This window comes from Oreochromis aureus, linkage group 12, assembly GCF_013358895.1.
Source record: "Oreochromis aureus strain Israel breed Guangdong linkage group 12, ZZ_aureus, whole genome shotgun sequence".
NCBI lineage: Eukaryota > Metazoa > Chordata > Actinopteri > Cichliformes > Cichlidae > Oreochromis > Oreochromis aureus.
In genome coordinates this window covers 36395929-36414795 of record NC_052953.1, presented here as the reverse complement: position 1 = coordinate 36414795, position 18867 = coordinate 36395929, and the positions used below count along the sequence as shown (strand labels likewise).

Here is an 18867-nt window from a genome sequence, read left to right as displayed (position 1 = left end):
GCTGTTATACTTTGTTGTGTTTGAAAATAAAAGTTGGGCTCATTTTAACATCATTACAAAAAGTGTTGTTAATTATTTTTAATCATATTCATGTTACCACAAATTGTTTTTTCATTTAGTTGAACTTAACATGTTTGTCAGTAGGTAAACAATTAGTATTGTACAGTCAGAAATATCAAGTTATTGTTAATACTGCAGACTTGCAATGTATAAGTTGTCCTAACAGTCATCTTAAGTAAGTTTTACTTAGTTTTTTTGAGGCAACGAGTTTCCATAATTTTTTTGAGTTCTGGGAACTAACAAGGCTGTACAGTGTACTCAAAATGAGTAAGTTGCCCTAACTTGGTCATCTTACGTAAACTTGATCCAATTTTTTTGAGTTCTGGGAACAAATGAGCTTGTACAGAGTACTCAAAGTAAATAAGTTGTCCTAACTTAGTCATTTTTAGCTAAGCTTTACTCAATTTTTTTGAGGCAACGAGTTTCCATAATTTTTTTGAGTTCTGGAAACTAATTAGATTTTACAGTGTGCCATAACTCCGTCAGATTCATTCTTCGTGCTCCGTGCGGACAGAACGGCAGAGTCGAACAAAACAAAAGGTGGAGGAGTGTGTTTCATGGTAAACAGAAAGTGGTGTGACCTCAGGAGCATTTCTACTCTCTCCACCGGCTGCTCGCCACATCTGGAATACCTGAGCATTAAGTGTCACCCTTTCTACCTGCCCCGTGAGTTCACCTCGGTAATCGCTACAGTGGTCTACATCCCACCCCAAGCGGACACTGGTATGGCTCTATCCGAACTACATGATGTGCTGAGTGCCTTTCAAAACAGGGATCTGGGCTCAGCCCTCATTGTAGTAGGAGACTTTAATAAAGCAAACCTCGGACAAGTCATGCCGACCTTTCACCAACATGTCACGTGTCTGACGAGGGGAGATAGGATACTGGACCATTGCTACACGCCATACAAGCAGGGCTACAAGGCTGTTTCACACCCGGCCTTTGGGAAGTCTGACCACAACGCCATTTTCCTCATCCCGGAGTATAAACAACACATTCGGAGGGATGAAGTAACTACGAGGGAGGTGAAATGCTGGTCGTCCCAATCAGAAGCTACGCTACAGGACGCGCTCAACTACTTAGACTGGGACATGTTCAGAGCATGCGCAGTCGACATCAATGAGTTTACGGATGTAGCGGTAAGCTTCGTAAACATGCTAGATGAGATCATCCCCACTGCGACAGTCGTGACGTTCCCGAACCAGAAACCGTGGGTGGACAGATCGATCCACACTGCAGTGAACGCCAGGACTGCCACCTACAATGCGGGTCTCGACACTGGTGATATGAGCGCCTACAAAGCGGCCTAATACGGATGTGCGGCACGCGGTGAGGGATGCCAAACGCCGGTACCGGGAGCGAGTGGAGTCTCACTTCAGCCGGGGTGACACACGGAGCATGTGGCACGGACTACGCACAATCACAGATTACAAAGCCAGGGACACTGCGCCGACCAATGCTGACTCTACATTCTCCAACGAGCTGAACCAGTTCTACGCCCGTTTCGAGGTTAGCCAGGCGGCTAATTCTAACGACTGCCTGACAACTGAGGACGGTGACATCATCAGAGAGGGACCGGCGATCAGCATTGCAGAGCACAACGTCCGAGCGGCGCTGAGGAGAGTGAGCACAAGGAAAGCGGCGGGGCCAGACGGCATCACCGGCCGTCTGCTGCGGTGCTGTGCTAACCAGCTAGCAGGTGTGTTCACTTCGATTTTCAACCAGTCCCTGGCGAAGTCTGTGGTCCCCACATGCTTCAAGAGATCTACCATCATCACTGTCCCCAAGAACAACAAGCCCTCGTGCCTGAATGACTACCGGCCAGTTGCACCGACCTCGGTGGTTATGAAGGTGTTCGAGAGGCTGTTGAAGAAAACCATCCCCTCTTCCATCCCAAACACCACAGATCCGCTCCAGTTCGCCTACCGACCCAACAGATCCACGGAGGACACCATCGCCCACGTCCTGCCACCACCCTCAGCCACGTGGACAAGAAACAGGGTAACTATGTGAGAATGCTGTTTGTTGATTACAGTTCAGCGTTCAACACAATAGTTCATGGTAGACTGTTCACAAAGCTGAGGGATCTGGGACTCAACAGCCATCTGTGTGCATGGCTGTTGGACTTCCACACTGGAAGAACTCAGGTGGTGAAGGTGTGTAGCTGTGTCTCCGACAGCAACACCATCAGCACGGGAGCGCCACAGGGGTGTGTCCTCTCGCCACTGCTCTACTCCCTCTACACTTCAGACTGAGTGGCCACCCACGGCTCCAATACCATCGTGAAGTTTGGTGACGACACAGTGGTGTTGGGCGCCATCTCCAACAACAATGAGGCGGCCTACATGGATGAAGTGAAGAATCTGGTATCGTGGTGCCGGGACAACCATCTCCAGCTGAACGTCGACAAGACAAAGGAGCTGGTGGTGGACTTCAGAAGGAGTCAGCACAGAGACTACAAGCCCATTATCATTAATGGAGCTCCAGTGGAGAGTGTGCAGTCCTTCAAGTATCTCGGTGTCCACATCTCCTCAGACCTGACATGGTCTGCCCACATTCAGGTCCAGACCAAAAAGGCTAGGCAGCGCCTGTACCACCTACGACAACTGAGGAAGTTCAGGGTCTCTCCAGAGATCCTCAGGACTTTCTATACAGGTGCTGTGGAGAGCATCCTCACACAGAACATCACATTCTGGTATGGAAACAGCTGTGTCAAGGATAAAAAAGCTCTTCAGAGAGTGATCTGTATGGCAGAACGCTTCTGCAGGACTGCTCTCCCTTCCCTACAGGACATTTACGTCAGGAGATGCTGGACTAGAGCAACTCAGATTTTGAAGGACCCATCCCATCCCAGCAATGAACTGTTCCAGCTTCTGAAATCAGGCAGAAGGTTCCACACCATCCGAACAAGAACAGAGAGGCTCAAGAGGAGTTTTTATCCTCAGGCCATTTGTGTGTTGAATCAGCCCCCCCATCATCCTTAAGTGACTGAGACAGGACTCATTACCTCATTCTCATCATCCTGAATCCTTCTGGCCTCACTATAGCACAAGACACTTTAACACCCTCCTCACGCAATGTACACAAGCTGTAAATTTCCAGATTGTTTTATCTTATTTTATTTCTATTTATATAATGTACATAACTCACCCACTTGCTGCACATAATGTCCTCCTTGTATATACTCATTCACTGTATATAAAGTTCTGTCTGTCTCTCTCTTTTTTTTCTTTGGACAGTCGAGGAGCATATCAGGTCATCCCAAACCATCTCCACTGGGTTTAGATCAGGTGACTGTGGAGGCCAGGCCATCTGGTGCAGCACTCCATCACTCTCCTTCTTGGTCAAATAGCCCTCACACAGCCTGCAGGTGTGTTTGGACTCATTGTCCTGTCAAAAATAAAATAAATGATGGTCCAACTAAATGCAAACCAGATGGGATGTCAAATACAGCTGTCAGCTGTGTCCCATCATGACTTCTGCACAACACAACTGATGGTCCCAACCTCATTAAGAAAGCAAGAAATTCCACCACCTCACAGGCCCACCTGTGAGGTGAAACCATTTCAGGTGACTACATCATGAAGCTCACTGAGAAAAGGCTGAGGGTTTGAAGCGCTGTCAACAAAGCAAAGGGTGTCTACTTTCAGGAATCTTAAATATAAGACATATTTAGAGTTATTTATGATTTTTTTTCTTTGATACTGTCAATGGGAAATTGTACTTAGTAGTCAGTATAATCTTTTAATGATACAAGTTTCCATATATGCTTAGAGGTGTATAATCGATTGTGTAGTGATAGGATGTGTGATCTTTAGTAGGCTGCAAAAGGCTTTGTGTGCATTCCAGAGTGTTCTGGCATTCAAACCCACATCCTGCGAGGATGGGAAAAGGGCATACCTTCTCTTATTGTTTTATGATAGGATAAACGTATATATGTCTGTTTTAGGCTAAGTGCCTTTTTGTTTAGATGAACTGTTGGACTTCCAGACCAGCAGGTTTAGGGAAGTTTTTATGGGGTCACACTCTGACCCCCCCCCACACACACATACACACACACACACACACGCACCCAATGATGTATAAATAAAGAGCAGGGCAGTGGCAGGGTGCGAGTCTCAGAGCCCTCACTTCTGTGCGAGTACTCTGTGGCTGCCCTTGCTCGCAAGTAACTAACTGCAGTGTGTGTTTCTCCTCTCTGATTCGAAGCTGAAGAAGTGTCTTAGACTACATCTCTTGACAGATACATAATTCCATATATCTGGCTTCATATATTTGATGTCTTCAGTTTGTGTCTATGATGTAGAAAGTAGTAAAAATAAAGAAAAATCACTGAATGAGTAGGTGTGTCCAAACTTTTGACTGGTAGGGTACATCAGCCAGCATTTCATTCCCATTTAATCGCGCTGGATTCTGTGCCCTTTCCATCTTATGACATCTGTCTTTCCAGCCACATCATGTCCTATTTAGTTAACACGTTTTTTCCCATGTAATTCTGCATTCAGTATTCAGATTTAATACTTAGACTGTATTGTGTGTTCAAATGGTAAACGGACTGATTCTTCTGCTTTATACAACATGCCTCAATCACCCCTTCACACCCATTCATACAAGCACTTCTTTGTATGTTTTCTATCAAACATTCACGTTCACACTCAGATGGCTGCATCGGAGGACAGCTTGGGGTTAGTATCTTATCCAAGGATATCTGGCATGTAGACCGGGGCAGCCAGGGATCGAACCACCTCAGCTACAGCCACAAGGTTGGTGGTTCGAGTCCTGTCTGAATGTGTATAAATGACAGACAAGGATAGACATAAAAAGTATAATTTTCAGGTATCATACTTTACTTTAGTAGTTTTTACTTTTACGCCCTACATTTTAAAACAAATATCTGGACAAAACATGAGGTGAGTTATTATTTCATGTCGCTGTTCAAACATCAAACAGTAACACATTAAAGGTAATACTGTTAGTGTAACAATCATCAGGGGTGTTCCAAAAAAGGGATGAAAGAGGAAAAACATAGATCTATAGTCAAGGTTGGGGTGGGTCAGTGAGGTTTGTGGCACAGCTGCAGATGTTCATACATTGTGGTTGGTGTACTTCAGCATCTACAAAAAATGAGTGCGCATACAGTGGCTTGCAAAAGTATTCGGCCCCCTTGAACTTTTCCACATTTTGTCACATTACAGCCAGAAACATGAATCAATTTTATTGGAATTCCAGGTGAAAGACCAATACAAAGTATAGGGAGCAACAACACCATGAAGTCCAAAGAACACAGCAGACAGGTCAGGGATAAAGTTACTGAGAAATTTAAAGCAGGCTCAGGCTACAAAAAGATTTCCCAAGCCTTGAACATCCCACGGAGCACTGTTCAAGCCATCATTCAGAAATGGAAGGAGTATGGCACAACTGTAAACCTACCAAGACAAGGCCGTCCACCTAAACTCACAGGCCGAACAAGGAGAGCGCTGATCAGAAATGCAGCCAAGAGGCCCATGGTGACTCCGGACGAGCTGCAGAGATCTACAGCTCAGGTGGGGGAATCTGTCCATAGGACAACTATTAGTCGTGCACTGCACAAAGTTGGCCTTTATGGAAGAGTGGCAAGAAGAAAGCCATTGTTAACAGAAAACCATAAGAAATCCGTTTGCAGTTTGCCACAAGCCATGTGGGGACACAGCAAACATGTGGAAGAAAGGTGCTCTGGTCAGATGAGACCAAAATGGAACTTTTTGGCCGAAATGCAAAACGCTATGTGTGGCGGAAAACTAACACTGCGCATCACTCTGAACACACCATCCCCACTGTCAAATATGGTGGTGGCAGCATCATGCTCTGGGGGTGCTTCTCTTCAGCAGGGACAGGGAAGCTGGTCAGAGTTGATGGGAAGATGGATGGAGCCAAATACAGGGCAATCTTGGAAGAAAACCTCTTGGAGTCTGCAAAAGACTTGAGACTGGGGCGGAGGTTCACCTTCCAGCAGGACAACGACCCTAAACATAAAGCCAGGGCAACAATGGAACGGTTTAAAACAAAACATATCCATGTGTTAGAATGGCCCAGTCAAAGTCCAGATCTAAATCCAATCCAGAATCTGTGGCAAGATCTGAAAACTGCTGTTCACAAACGCTGTCCATCTAATCTGACTGAGCTGGAGCTGTTTTGCAAAGAAGAATGGGCAAGGATTTCAGTCTGTAGATGTGCAAAGCTGGTAGAGACATACCCTAAAAGACTGGCAGCTGGAATCGCAGCAAAAGGTGGTTCTACAAAGTATTGACTCAGGGGGCTGAATAATTACGCACACCCCACTTTGCAGTTATTTATTTGTAAAAAATGTTTGGAATCATGTATGATTTCCGTTCCACTTCTCACGTGTACACCACTTTGTATTGGTCTTTCACCTGGAATTCCAATAAAACTGATTCATGTTTGTGGCTGTAATGTGACAAAATGTGGAGAAGTTCAAGGGGGCCGAATACTTTTGCAAGCCACTGTATAGGCAGGGATGTTTTTTTAATTGGCATGCAATTTTAAATGCAATGTTTCTATCAGCTCAACAAACACAGCAAACACACAAACTTTTTGTGTGCAGTTTTATACACAGTGTGTTGCAGCAAAAGGTCCAGCTGCTGAATCTCGCTGGGAGAAAAAAGAAAGAGAGCTAACTTCACTCAGAGATGGAGAAAGATAAGAAAGCCGGGACAGGAAGAAGAGAGCTTATATTTAAAGGCAAAGACTGTTCAGATAAACTGGAAATTGAAAGCTTACATGTAAGCACTTATGTTTTTAAATCAGATATTGGATGTGTACATGTGACATTATGTTCTTCATATTGTGAAACATGCTGCAAAACAAACTGAGACACAGCTTACTAACTTTGTGTTATTTAAAGTGTGCATGAAAACGCTGCACTACAGGTCAGTGCAGGATAAACACGTCAGTTTGCCATAACGTGATGGATTTAAAGTAAAGACCAGTGAGGGGATAGGTTAATTGGATAATCCAAATTGTCACTAGGTGTGAATGTGTGAGTGAATGTGAGTGTGAATGGTTGTCTGTCCCTGTGTGTTGGCCCTGCGACAGACTGGCGACCTGTCCAGGGTGTACCCCGCCTCTCGCCCTATGACAGCTGGGATAGGCTCCAGCGCCCCCCGCGACCCTGGAAAGGATAAGCGGAAGCGAATGGATGGATGGATGGATGGACCAGTGACTACTGCACAGTGGCTGTGGTGCTCATGGTCAGTTTCTTTCTCAGGATATGCCAAACTGTATATTTGGCACTGTTGTATTACTTTCTCAGATTGTTTTTGGTCTCTTCTCCTGTTTCGCAGCTTAATGATGGCTTGTTTCACCTGCATGGAGAGCTCCTTTGACAGCATGCAAGCACAACACCTCAGATCAACTCCAGGCCTTTTATCTGCTTACATGATAATGACATAATGAAGGAATTGCCCACATCTACCAATGTCAAATGTCCAATTACTTTTGGTCCCTTTAAAAAGAGGGTGGAACATGTTAAGGAGTTAAAACTCCCATTGTTCCCAAGGCCATTGTTCGCCGGTTGTCCTAGTTTCGATTATGCATATGAACTGTTTATAGTGTTGGGGAAATCTGCAATCAGCACATCTGCAAACACAGTCCCTGGTTGGACGTTTTTAAAGGAATACAGCAAAGATCAATCTAATGAGGCTACACACACACACACATGCATGTTAGAAATGGCACGTTATCTAGCCACAGCAAAGCAGGCTGATTTACATCAGTGTCCACAGACCTGTTTTTGTTCCACCTGGGAATGAAAAACTGTAGGATCTGTTATGATGTGTATGCAGATGGTAAACTGATTGACCAAATAATGTGTTGTACTTTGGTAGTTTGCAGTCTCCATGATCCTCTGGTTCCAGCTCCTGTACTGCTGCTGACTTTTAGAATGATTCTGCTCACTAACTCTGGGACAAGGTGTCACGGTCCTGGGTCGGTGACCCAGTGTTTTGAGTTTCTTGTGTCTCTGAGTTTTGTATTATGATTTTAGTTCCCTTTGTTCCCCCAGTTTATTCTTTAGTCTAGTGTCTTAGTTTGGCTTTCTTGTATTCTCTTTAGTTCTCTGAGTATTTAATAGCTGCCCTCTGTGTCTCTTTGTTGTTGTTCTGTGTTTCTTAGTTGCTCTGTCTCCCCTAGTCTAGTTTGCGTCTGTGCTACTTCCTGTTTTACTTTGTAGGTCCATGGCCGTTTATCAATGCCCAAGTACGTGAGTACGTACTCGCGTGCTCGGTGAGTACGTACTCGCCGAGAACGCACGGGAGTACGTACCCGCCAAGAACGCGAGCACGGACTCGTGGGCGTTTTCTCAATTCTCGGCACGCGAGCACGGACTCGTGATTTGTACAGTCGGAACACCAGCGTGCGTGATGATGTCACAGGTCCGGAGTTTTTACTGCCGTCCCCTCCTAATGTAACTGTGAGTAACATGTTATGAAGCTTAACTTTAATCACAGCCAAACCGGTTTACTCAGGAACAAATAAAACACTGAAATAAACCAAACATTAACATTTAGAAGTGATCTACGTGACTTATATATCATTTTTAACCTCAGTAGTGAAACCTCTATTAATAAAAATAGTGTACATGTACATACGTGTACATACCTTAATAAAAACAAGCAGGTGAGATGTTAGAACGCTTTTATTTCTATTCTAGTGGACACTCAATACTATAGACAGCTGCTGGGGTTTCTTTAACCTGAGTAGTGAGAAGACCGCGAGCGGGGGCGATGTGCCGGTCCGCTGTTGAGTTTTGGACGAAATGCATTCTGGGATATATAGCTGTCCCAAGTCTACACCGATGCATGCTCGATAAAATGGGCGGATCGAGAACACATCCGGGACTTTTTCGCGTTCTCGGCGTGATGCGTGCCAATTGGAACAGTACTTGGTCTCCGACTGATGACGTATCACGAGTACACGAGAACGCAAGTACGCACAAGTACGCATACTGATAAACGCCCCATGTCTCTTGTGAGTGTATTCTACTTTGCTCCCTCGTCTCGTCAGTCCTGATTTCTCCCAGCTGTGCTCTCCTTCTGTGTCTCATTCCCCTCGTTACTTCCCAGTGTATTTAAACCCTGTGTTTCTCTGAGTCAGTGTTGCGTCGTCCCTCTTGCTGTGTGGATCTTCCTGTGAGTCTTAGTTTGTTATTTCCCAGTTTAGTTTAGTTTGTATGCCTTTTTCCCTGCCAGCCAATAAAGTTGTGACTTTGAGTTTACACCTTGAGTCTGAGCGCCTGCATTTTGGGTCCTACTCCTGCCTGCCACACTGCACTCCTTGACACAAGGCTATTAATGCATTTACAAGTCAGTTTTAAAGAAATCCCCCAAATTATCAAAGCGTAAGAGATCCTTAAGCCATCGGAGTGAGATTTTCCAAAGGTGCCACTTCACTGGTTTCTGTCTAAAACGTTCAGTGCTGTTTATACAGCAGCATCAGAGGTTTGAAAGCAGATCGACTCCAAACAGTGACACAGTATGAGGGATGAGACAGAATCATGGCATGAATCCAAGATGATACCCAGATATTCAAACTCATCCACCTTTTGGATTTCTCTCTGATCTATCTCAATGGAAAAGTTATTCCAGACTTTACACTGGATTGTAAAACACACTGAGGCTATTTTGTTACAGTTCAGAGTCAAAGAGTGATCGTTGAACCACTGAGACACTCCCACCACCTCTGTTCAGCTCTGCTGCCTGTTGTGGAGTCTTTGCAGATACATATGTAATAGCATCATCTGCATACATCTGACACTGGACACCTTTACAACTGTCCATAAGTCACTGATGTAGAAACAGAAAAGCAACAGTCCTAAAATGGACCCCTGTGGAACTCCCACACAATTTTGAAAGCTTGATTTTATTCCATTAACTTTGACGCACTCTTCTCTATTTGTAGATATGAGCTGAGACATTTTGGACTAAGGTCTTATTATTACAGGTAATTATTCAGAATACACTTAAGCCCACCCTCCACTGGTATAATTCTGTCACCTTCATCTGTCACAGGCAAGGTGTCAAAGCTACAGCACTGCAATGTCTTTAACTAAGATTTTTTTCTTATGATTGAGTTACTGATTTCTCTTATGCTATAACTTCAAAAAACTCAAATAAGTCATAGTAACAAACCCATGGCAGACCTGACCACACTAACAATTTTAAACACACTTTTATTCCGGTTGTCGTTCTTTTACACGCAGCTGCAGCTTTTCAGCTGAACACACACCAACAACAACAACTCAGTCAGGACCCAGTACGGGCTCCGGTGTGTCAGCCTCCCTGCAGCAGTGCTGTCAAACAAAATTCCCACACACTGGGTGACACATACAGATATTATGTCAATATGCAGAATTCTCTGGGTCACGACTACTGTAAGCCACCTTTCTGATGAAGATGATGATTATTAGTCACAAAATCATCATCTGAAATAGCTGATTCATTTGTGATCACTCTCTCTCATTCATTCAGGATGAGTCTGAGATGATCCATGTGAGCGACCCAGTTCATTACCAGCCTGTGAAAGTCATTCAGAGCGACTTTGTGGAGTTCTCCTAAGAACTGCTGATGAATGATCTATGCACTACACCTACTACAATCATCCTAAGGTACTGAACAACACTGTGTTCATGACAGTAGTGTGGAAGCTGGTAAAGTGTTGCCCGACTGAGAGCCTGCAGAGCCTGGATCACTGTGTCAGAGCACAGCATGTTTGGTTTTCTGTTGTTGGACTTGAGTCTTTGTTACAATAAACTGTAAGTACAAAAATAACAGAACCAGGACAGTGGTATATGAACATTTTAGAGCTTAAAATTTTACAGTGTAAATAATATAATTCATATATTTAAAAGTACGTTACCTTTCGTATTTTGTAATGATTTAATATTTCTTGAATATAGACAGTGCAGCGTGTTACTGATGGAGGCCAAGAAAATACTGTTCAACCAGTACTGGAGTATTTTAGCACTAGGATCTGTACTTTTACTTCAGTAAATAATGTCTGTACTTTTGCCTCAGGTGTTTTATTGGGATGCTTCCCCTTGTAACCATGGTTTCCCACCATCCCCTGTGCACATACTCCGATAGAGGAACTATGCACGGCGTTGAATTCACCGACCTGAGTTCGTGCCCTGTCCCAGCAGCAGCAGCTCCTTGTCCTCTCACAGTGCTGTTACGCTCATAGTTATCAGCTAGCCGAGTTATCCACCGGCAGACTGCAGCACAGCTGCTACAGTCACACTGGTTGGTGAATGACGTTTGTCGGACGCGGACCAATCAACACGGGCCCTGACGTTACGTGGGACCCGCCGCCTGGATGCTCAGCTGTGACTGGTTCATACTATTAAGGTAGGTTGGTCACAAAAATCCGTTTCAAATGTGATTCGACCGATAAACATTAATCTTACGCTAATCCAAAAACACACCGCAGGCTAACGATGCTGATGCTCTCAGTGCTACCGGAAATGACGGAAAATTACCGTACAGGCCAATCAAATATTTGCGATGGGGGAGGGATTTGCGTTTACGACGTAGCTATGACGTAAGCGTTAATCCCGGTCCTGTTCGAAGGGAAACGTGTAAGTGGGCGGGCACATTTGCGTGACCATAAAATTTACGGTAAGTGAATCATCACACACCAGCCTGTAACCTGGTGCTCACGACTGGGAGAGGAATCTACTGCACCGGCAGGACGAATAAATCACCCGCGACTAAAATGAGTTTCACCGTGGGTCACCGTGGGAGAGCTCCAGCCCCAGTCACTGCTGTGTGTCTGTTACAGAGTCAGTATTTTAAAACGCCATCAGGTACAGAGACGGGACACACGCCAGCTGTCTCCTGTCCGGCCAAGCATACTAACACCACACATCTAAGACGTCATCGTGACTGCGGGATAAACGGCTTCTCTGTTTGCTAGTGTCACCGCCCAGTGTACAGTACAACACGAGCACATAGAATCCTATTATATGACAATACAAAATGAATCTTACCCATTGTGTTACACACGGGCGTTCATGTAAGTCCGAAAGCCCCACGCACGGTGGAACAACACTGTACTTCCGACTAGTAAGCTAGTAGTAATGAGTTTCTATAGACCGGTAGACTTTACTGAAAATACGTCGCCCCCTGCTGGAGAAACCGGAGATACGCCTGGAAGTGGGAAAAACTCAGTGCGTTAAAAAAAATACCCTCCGATGTAAAGCAACGTAAAAATGTAAACACGTCATAAAAACATGATTTCCTTTTAATCCTGTGAGAACAACTATTACATTTAATACACAGGTTTAAACAGGCCTACATTAACAGTGGGAACACTCCAGCAATGAGAAAATAAAACGCTTCAGGCTGTAATACAAGTCTTCACATGATGCTAAATAGTTTGACAATCTGAATGTTACAAAGGCAACAGCAGAAATGGAGATGGTCTTTAAACAACGCCACCTAGAGATGCTCAGTCAGACCAGGGTAACTGCACATGGTCTTTCCAGTGAGATGTTTAGCAGGTGAAACCTTACAAGTATTAGAGCAGAATATTACCCAAAGGAAGCATGGTGGTACCATCTTCACTGCCTTGCTTTTCCCCATAATATGTCCCGATGCTGTCGCTACTCCAGGTAAACTTATCCAAGCAGCCATTCATATCCCACCACGCTGACTTGTGATGTTCACATGTCCACTGTAGTTTATTTGGGTGGTGGACAGGGATCAGCACTTGGACTGGTCTGCCCCTATACAACCCAGCATGCTTTCAGACAGTCTATAGCTTTCAGCTGCTTGTGCTCCAGTAGCTGTTCTGTGGGATCAGGCCACAGAGGCCAGGCTTCTCTGGGGTGTCTATGGGCAGAGGAATCCTGGTGGGCTGGTTATCTTTCCTTGGAGAACTTCACAAATGGTTGAGTACCTACGTCAAACGCTGCTTTCTTTGGCCTTTATCACAGATTGAACTAACAACATGGGAACAAACTGTGTGGCTAGAAGCAAAATGCCTAAAGATCCAATTACAATGGTTTATTTGCCAGTGTCTGTTATAGATTTCCATCTAAATCTAGACAACACTGATTCATTCATTCAGTTAGGTGATGATTGATTCATAGGTCAGTGTTATGCAGCTAAACAACATGCCTTCTGAAAACTGTACAAGGACTGGATAAAAACTGAGTGAAAAAGCAGGCACTGTCCAACGAGACACCTTGAAAGTCCGTCGAACTATTGCTGAAGACCAATTACAAGAAAGTCGGGTTCATTGGAAACAAAATACAAACAAATTCAAAACCTTTGCTCAATATGACAGTAAACACAGATTCAGAAATGATACAATTCAGGTTTTAATTGTTGACTCTTTTGACCCAATGAGGTCACCTCCTAGTTATGGTCCTTCATCCACTGTTCAGTCCACTGCACTATCTGCTCCAGGTTGTGCTCCATGTCCTCAGGAGTGTTGCTGGGAAGTTGGTGGACAATCTCCTTACTGTAGGCCTCCATGGCTTCCTCATAGATGGTCTGGAAGATCTCACATTGCACATTGTCCTGCAGCTTTTTTCCCGTGTAGCCCCTTTCAGTCACAAAGACGACAGGGACAACTTTGTTTAATGGTTAAAACGATGAATTATCACTCAAACACAAAGAGACAGGAAACCAGACACGGTGGCTGCAGACAAGTTCCAGGAAGTTCTCATTTTACAGCTTTCTTACAGAAAGACAAACAAAGACAAGTCTCACGGCACTTGCTATTTCTGGAACCTGCATGGCTCAGCCACATGTTCACAGTCATTATCCAGTAGTAGAGAATGACTGTGTTGCCTATGATAGAGCTAGATTTACCACAAGCAGTGACAGCTCTGCTCTCGTCTGTATGCAGGAGGTGCTGAGGCTCGTTAGAGCTTGGAGCTGCAGTCAGCCTAACCCTTTCTCCATGAAAATCTCTAAATAAATCTCCGGCCATGTGTCTTAGCTCCCAGCCACAGAGGCATCATGTGTTTGTCCAAGCAGACTGTGTCACAACTTGAAAAGCACCGTTTTAAATTAAAACTGTTAATAGCTGCCATATGCTACGTAATAATTAAATGACAAAACCAGTGTAGTGTACTGGAGGCTAACACTGTAGCGAGGAACTATCACATTATTTAACTATGATTAATTCATGAATCATAAATCTCATAGTTTTCACTTCAGCAACAAATGTATTTCCCTCCAAATCAAACGCTGTCATGTTGCAGCCTCATTTCAAAACTATTCAGATTCCCTTTGCACCTGTAATTCTGCAGAGAGTACCCCCAGAGTGAAAAGGCTTTGCTTTAAATTCTTTCAAATGTATTAAAAACAAAAACATGTAGATAAGTAATCACAGTCATCCTGTTTCCACTGATCATCTGTCAGATGTTTCTGTAAGTTGGCTGAATCCACCTGTTTGAAATCCAGTTGACTGGACATGGAAACACACCTGTCTATATAAGGTCCATAGGTGACAGTACACGTCAGAGCACAAACCAGTCCATGGAGTCTAAGGAACTGTCTGAGACCTCAGAGAGGACTGTATCTGCACCAACCAACAAATGAACCAGCGGGACTCTTCCAATCTGAGCGATTCATTCAGAAAGGGCTTAGTCAGGGAGGTGACCAAGAACCCGACGATCCCTCTGACAGAGCTCCGGCACGGCTTTGTGGAGAGAGGATAACCTTCAATCAGCCCTGAAGTGGCCAGACAGAAGCTGCTCCTTGGTTAAAGGTACATGACAGCCCACCGGGAATTGGCCAAGTGTCACCTGAAGGACTCAGACTGAAGTGTCTGGTCTGATGAAACAACGAGTGAACCACACAGCCAAGATAACAAAGGAGTGACTTTGGGACCATGCTGTCATTGAGTGACCCATCTGGAGCCCAGTGAGCCCCACTGAACATCTCTGCACAGACCTGATAAAGCTGATGGAGCTCGAGAGGCTCTGCAAAGAAAACTGGGAGAAATGCCCAGAAATAGACACGCCAGGCTCGTAGCATCATACTCATACTGCCAAAGGTGACTCAACAACGTTTTGAGCAAAGACTTATGTACATGTTATATTTGTTTTTTATTTTTAATAAATCTGCAAGAATTTCAGCTTTTGTTACTTTGTCATTATGAGGTCTTATGTGAACACTGATTGTAGTCCACTGTGGAGTAAGCCTGTAACATGACAGCGCTGTGATGAATGCTCTGTAAGCAGAAACAAACCCAGGTGTTGTTACCTGGCCTCCAGTCGAGTATACAGCTGGGTGTTGTCTGTGCGCAGGACAAAAACGATGTCGAACCAGCGCTCGGGGAACAGGTCACAGCCGTGATAGTCCACGATCACGCCTCCTTCACTCATCTTTTCATCCAGCTCATCCACCACCTGCGGAACACCAACGAGCTCCAACACTGACACTCGATACTCTCCCTCAGTCTACCTGCACTGTTAGCAAAACGTTTGTTTTGTCTGCAAGTAGCAAAATTCTGCTAGAAATAATAAACAAATCCATCAACTTAGTGGAGAGGTGGGCTCTGAGAGGGGAAACCATCAAAGTCTACTGTGGCAAAATATCCAGACACTTATCATTTGTTGTAATAATGATATTTAATAAACACATCTAACAGCTGTGAACAGTTTCAGAGGCCCTCTTTCTTCCCCTGTTTTAATGATGGAGAGAAATTTGCCTCCAAAGGGTTGCAGATGCTTACAATGTGCTCCACAGGTGTAAACTAAGATGTACACATGCACACACACGCTCCCATCCACACACAAATAAGAAGCAATCTGACCACACAAACTATTTTACAAATGCATCCATCCAAACCTGAGTAAATACTGATCATTTATGCACAGTTATTACCTTCAGCTCACAAATCTGATAATTTTCTCTTTCAAAAACCTCCCTGCAGCTGGTCTGTGGACTGTTGTCAGACTCAGGGACCACAGTGCTGTGTTTGTGCTCATTGTTGGGCATTTTAAAGAAATGGCAGTTTTGATTTTCATGAAGGAGTCGCTCTCATGACTCATCAAGTGATGTCACTGACTGGGTAACTGGTGGCATGCTCTTTGAAAAAGTACCAGGTAGCAGGTACTGCCCCCTGATGGAAAAAGATCAAACCACAGCGAGCTGAGCTGAGCCACGTAGTGGAGAAGGGGTGAATATAAATGTTAGTTAAGTTCTAGTTAAATATAATCTCTCTGCCTCAGACATCTTTGTATTTCTCTGCTCTACAGTCCGGTGTGGAAGTTCACTCACCCTGTCCTCATCCAAAATGGGGCACTGGTACTCTTCATCATAGCCATCAAACAGTTGTCCTGGGGAAAAAAAATATCCATGTTTCATATACAGAGTTCAGATTCAGTGTGATTGAAAGCAGGACCATCAACAGAATCATTGGCTGTGCCGTCTAAATCACTTAGTGTAGATGAGTTAGGGAAAGTGTAATAATTGTAATGAGAACATGATTTCTGCTTTAGGTCACAGACACAGTGTACTGTAAGTGGAAAAGATGGTGCAGACAGCTGCACCTGGTCAGAGTGGACGGGTACAAATGGTAAATGGTAAAATGGTAAATGGCCTGTATTTGTATAGCGCTTTTACTAGCCCCGCCTAAGGACCCCAAAGCGCTTTACATACCCAGTCATCCACCCATTCACACACTGGTGGAGGCAAGCTACAGTTGTAGCCACAGCTGCCCTGGGGCAGACTGACAGAATGGGGCAACATGCCAGGATGTTGATGGCTCCACCCTCGTGGAACACAAATCATGTATGTGATATCAGAAGAAACAATCAGATCAGTCTGTTTCACTCATCTACCAGAGGAATTCTGTGGAGGGCACGGCAGCTGTGACAGCTGTCATCTCCACAGTTATGTCAAAACAGTATTTAATTTAATCCCAAAATTCTGACTTTATTCTCAGAATGATCAGGAACACTTTGTCCCCAACATGCTAGATGTTTCTGTCTTAATGTCCATTAGTTCCCAAAGTTCCTTTACCTTCCTGGGCCAGGTCTCCTATGTTGACATAGGTCAGCCCTGTGCGCTGGGCCAGCTCCTTTCCTAGAGTGGTTTTTCCAACTCCGGGAGTCCCTGTAGGAAGAAGATTAACAGCTGAATTCAAATTCAAAGATTTGACTTTATCCCATCTGGTGATGAGCATCCGATTCATTCTGCAGTAAAAATGCTCAGTTTTGTTCTTCAACTACCCACCTGACATTTAATAATTCAGTAGGAGTAAGAAATACAGTGATAGTGGTGCTACTGGGAGATTTCAGCTGCTGTGAACCATCTCTGCTGTGACACAAGGCTATAAAGTAGTGATGGTGATGATATTTTAATCTTCTGTTGACCATACATCTGTTTTACCCATTTAACTCATAACTGATGTCAGGAGGCACAGACAGGTCCACTCCCCTCTCATTAGAAATGGAGAACACCTTCAGGTTTCTGGGGACCAACATCTCAGCTGATCTCAGCTGGACCCATCACCCTGGTGAAGGCGGCCCAGAAGCAGCTACACTTCCTCCGTGTCCTCAGGAAGAAGAACCTGGACCAGGAGCTGCTGCTGGCCTTCTACTGCTCCTCAGTGGAGCGTGTTGCTCTCCTACTGAGACCCACTACTGAGAACAGGAAGTCTGCACAGAGGATTATTAACACTGACCAAAAAAGTCACTGGCTGCCCTCTGCCACCCCTGGAGACCATCGCCAGATCCTCCTGTCTCAGGAAAACCAGGGCCATCCGAGGTGAGCCCTCGCACCCCGCTGCCCCGTGGTTGGTGCCTCAGGTCAATCAGGTCCACACGAGCCCCCCCCCCCCCATGGACATTAATGCCCATGGTTGTTGTACCTTTGACCCCAACTGTATATAACGGGTTAGTAGGTTACTCACATGTTTAAAGGTGGAACTATAGTAAAGAGCACAGTAAAGATAAATAATAGATGCTAAATGGACTTGGCTGCTGGAACACCTTCAGTGTGCTCTGGCATTCACTCTAAGACTAAGCACAATCTGATGCCCTGCTCCAAAATACGCCACAGCACAGCACTCACTTCATCCCCATCCTCCCCCTGTGTGCACGGAGGCTCTATCATTGTGGGAGACAGCAGTTCCACGCGAACAGAAACGTTTCACCGTATAATCAGTCAGAATAACTTTGGTGTGGTGACACTTGGGTCCAAGGGGCAAACGCTCCAAAAGTATACCCCGCGACATAATTACTCGGGTTGTTCATCATGTCACCCCTCTGTGTGCGTGGGACAGGTACATATCTAACAGCATCCGGCGTAAATACACTGTACACCATTTTTTATCATCGTTATTATCGCAGCTGCAGCTTCACAGGACGTGATGGCTGAAATCAGATCACATGGACTCACCTCCCATCATTACAAACATGTTGAACACCTACTAACTACCCCACATTTAACCACAGCGCAGGCTTCACATTTAGAGTGGAGTAACCTGCAGAGAGTAATCAGGTATACAAATGTACAAAACCTGTTAGCAGAATGTTTGGTTGCTTCTTCGTCTTCATAGCTCGCTCGCAGCAGACACGTGTTTGATGATCGACACCTGAAAGTCAGACCAGTGCTGTTATTCCTCCATGTCATTCCAGTCAGACCAGTAACGGCCAAAGTTAACAAACAAACCTGGAAAACTGGGAACCAATTCGATGTAAAACTTTGTTTTGTTGTACGCTATAACCGGACTGATTCCACTGCCGTAAACTGAAGCTTTACGTCAATATTACGTCAGTGAACAGTCAGT

At 44.7% G+C, this 18867-nt stretch overlaps 2 protein-coding genes across 6 annotated transcripts in view; both read right to left on the bottom strand.

Moving 5' to 3' along the window:
• ydjc (YdjC chitooligosaccharide deacetylase homolog) overlaps nt 1-12201 on the bottom strand; it is a 45331-nt gene extending 33130 nt beyond the window's left edge. For 2 of the 5 annotated variants that reach the window (XM_039620987.1, XM_039620989.1), the window contains exon 1: nt 11230-11580. Coding sequence is in view for 1 of the 5 variants with exons in the window: in XM_039620985.1 (XP_039476919.1) it covers nt 3211-3249 (39 nt within the window). In the remaining 4 variants the exon portion in view is untranslated. Of the gene's footprint in view, nt 1-3210; nt 3451-11229; nt 11581-12100 lie in introns of those variants that run through there. The other 3 variants (XM_039620985.1, XM_039620986.1, XM_039620988.1) reach the window with 3 other exon arrangements.
• Nucleotides 12202-12336: 135 nt separating this feature from the next.
• ak6 (adenylate kinase 6) lies at nt 12337-18865 on the bottom strand. Its single transcript, XM_031730407.2, has 6 exons — nt 18750-18865; nt 18598-18672; nt 17097-17189; nt 16353-16411; nt 15333-15478; nt 12337-13662 (listed from the first exon to the last, which is right to left on the bottom strand). The coding sequence occupies exons 2-6, from the start codon at nt 18632-18634 to the stop codon at nt 13473-13475; spliced, it is 525 nt and encodes a 174-aa protein (XP_031586267.1). The 5' UTR covers nt 18635-18672; nt 18750-18865; the 3' UTR covers nt 12337-13472.
• Nucleotides 18866-18867: the final 2 nt, after the last annotated feature.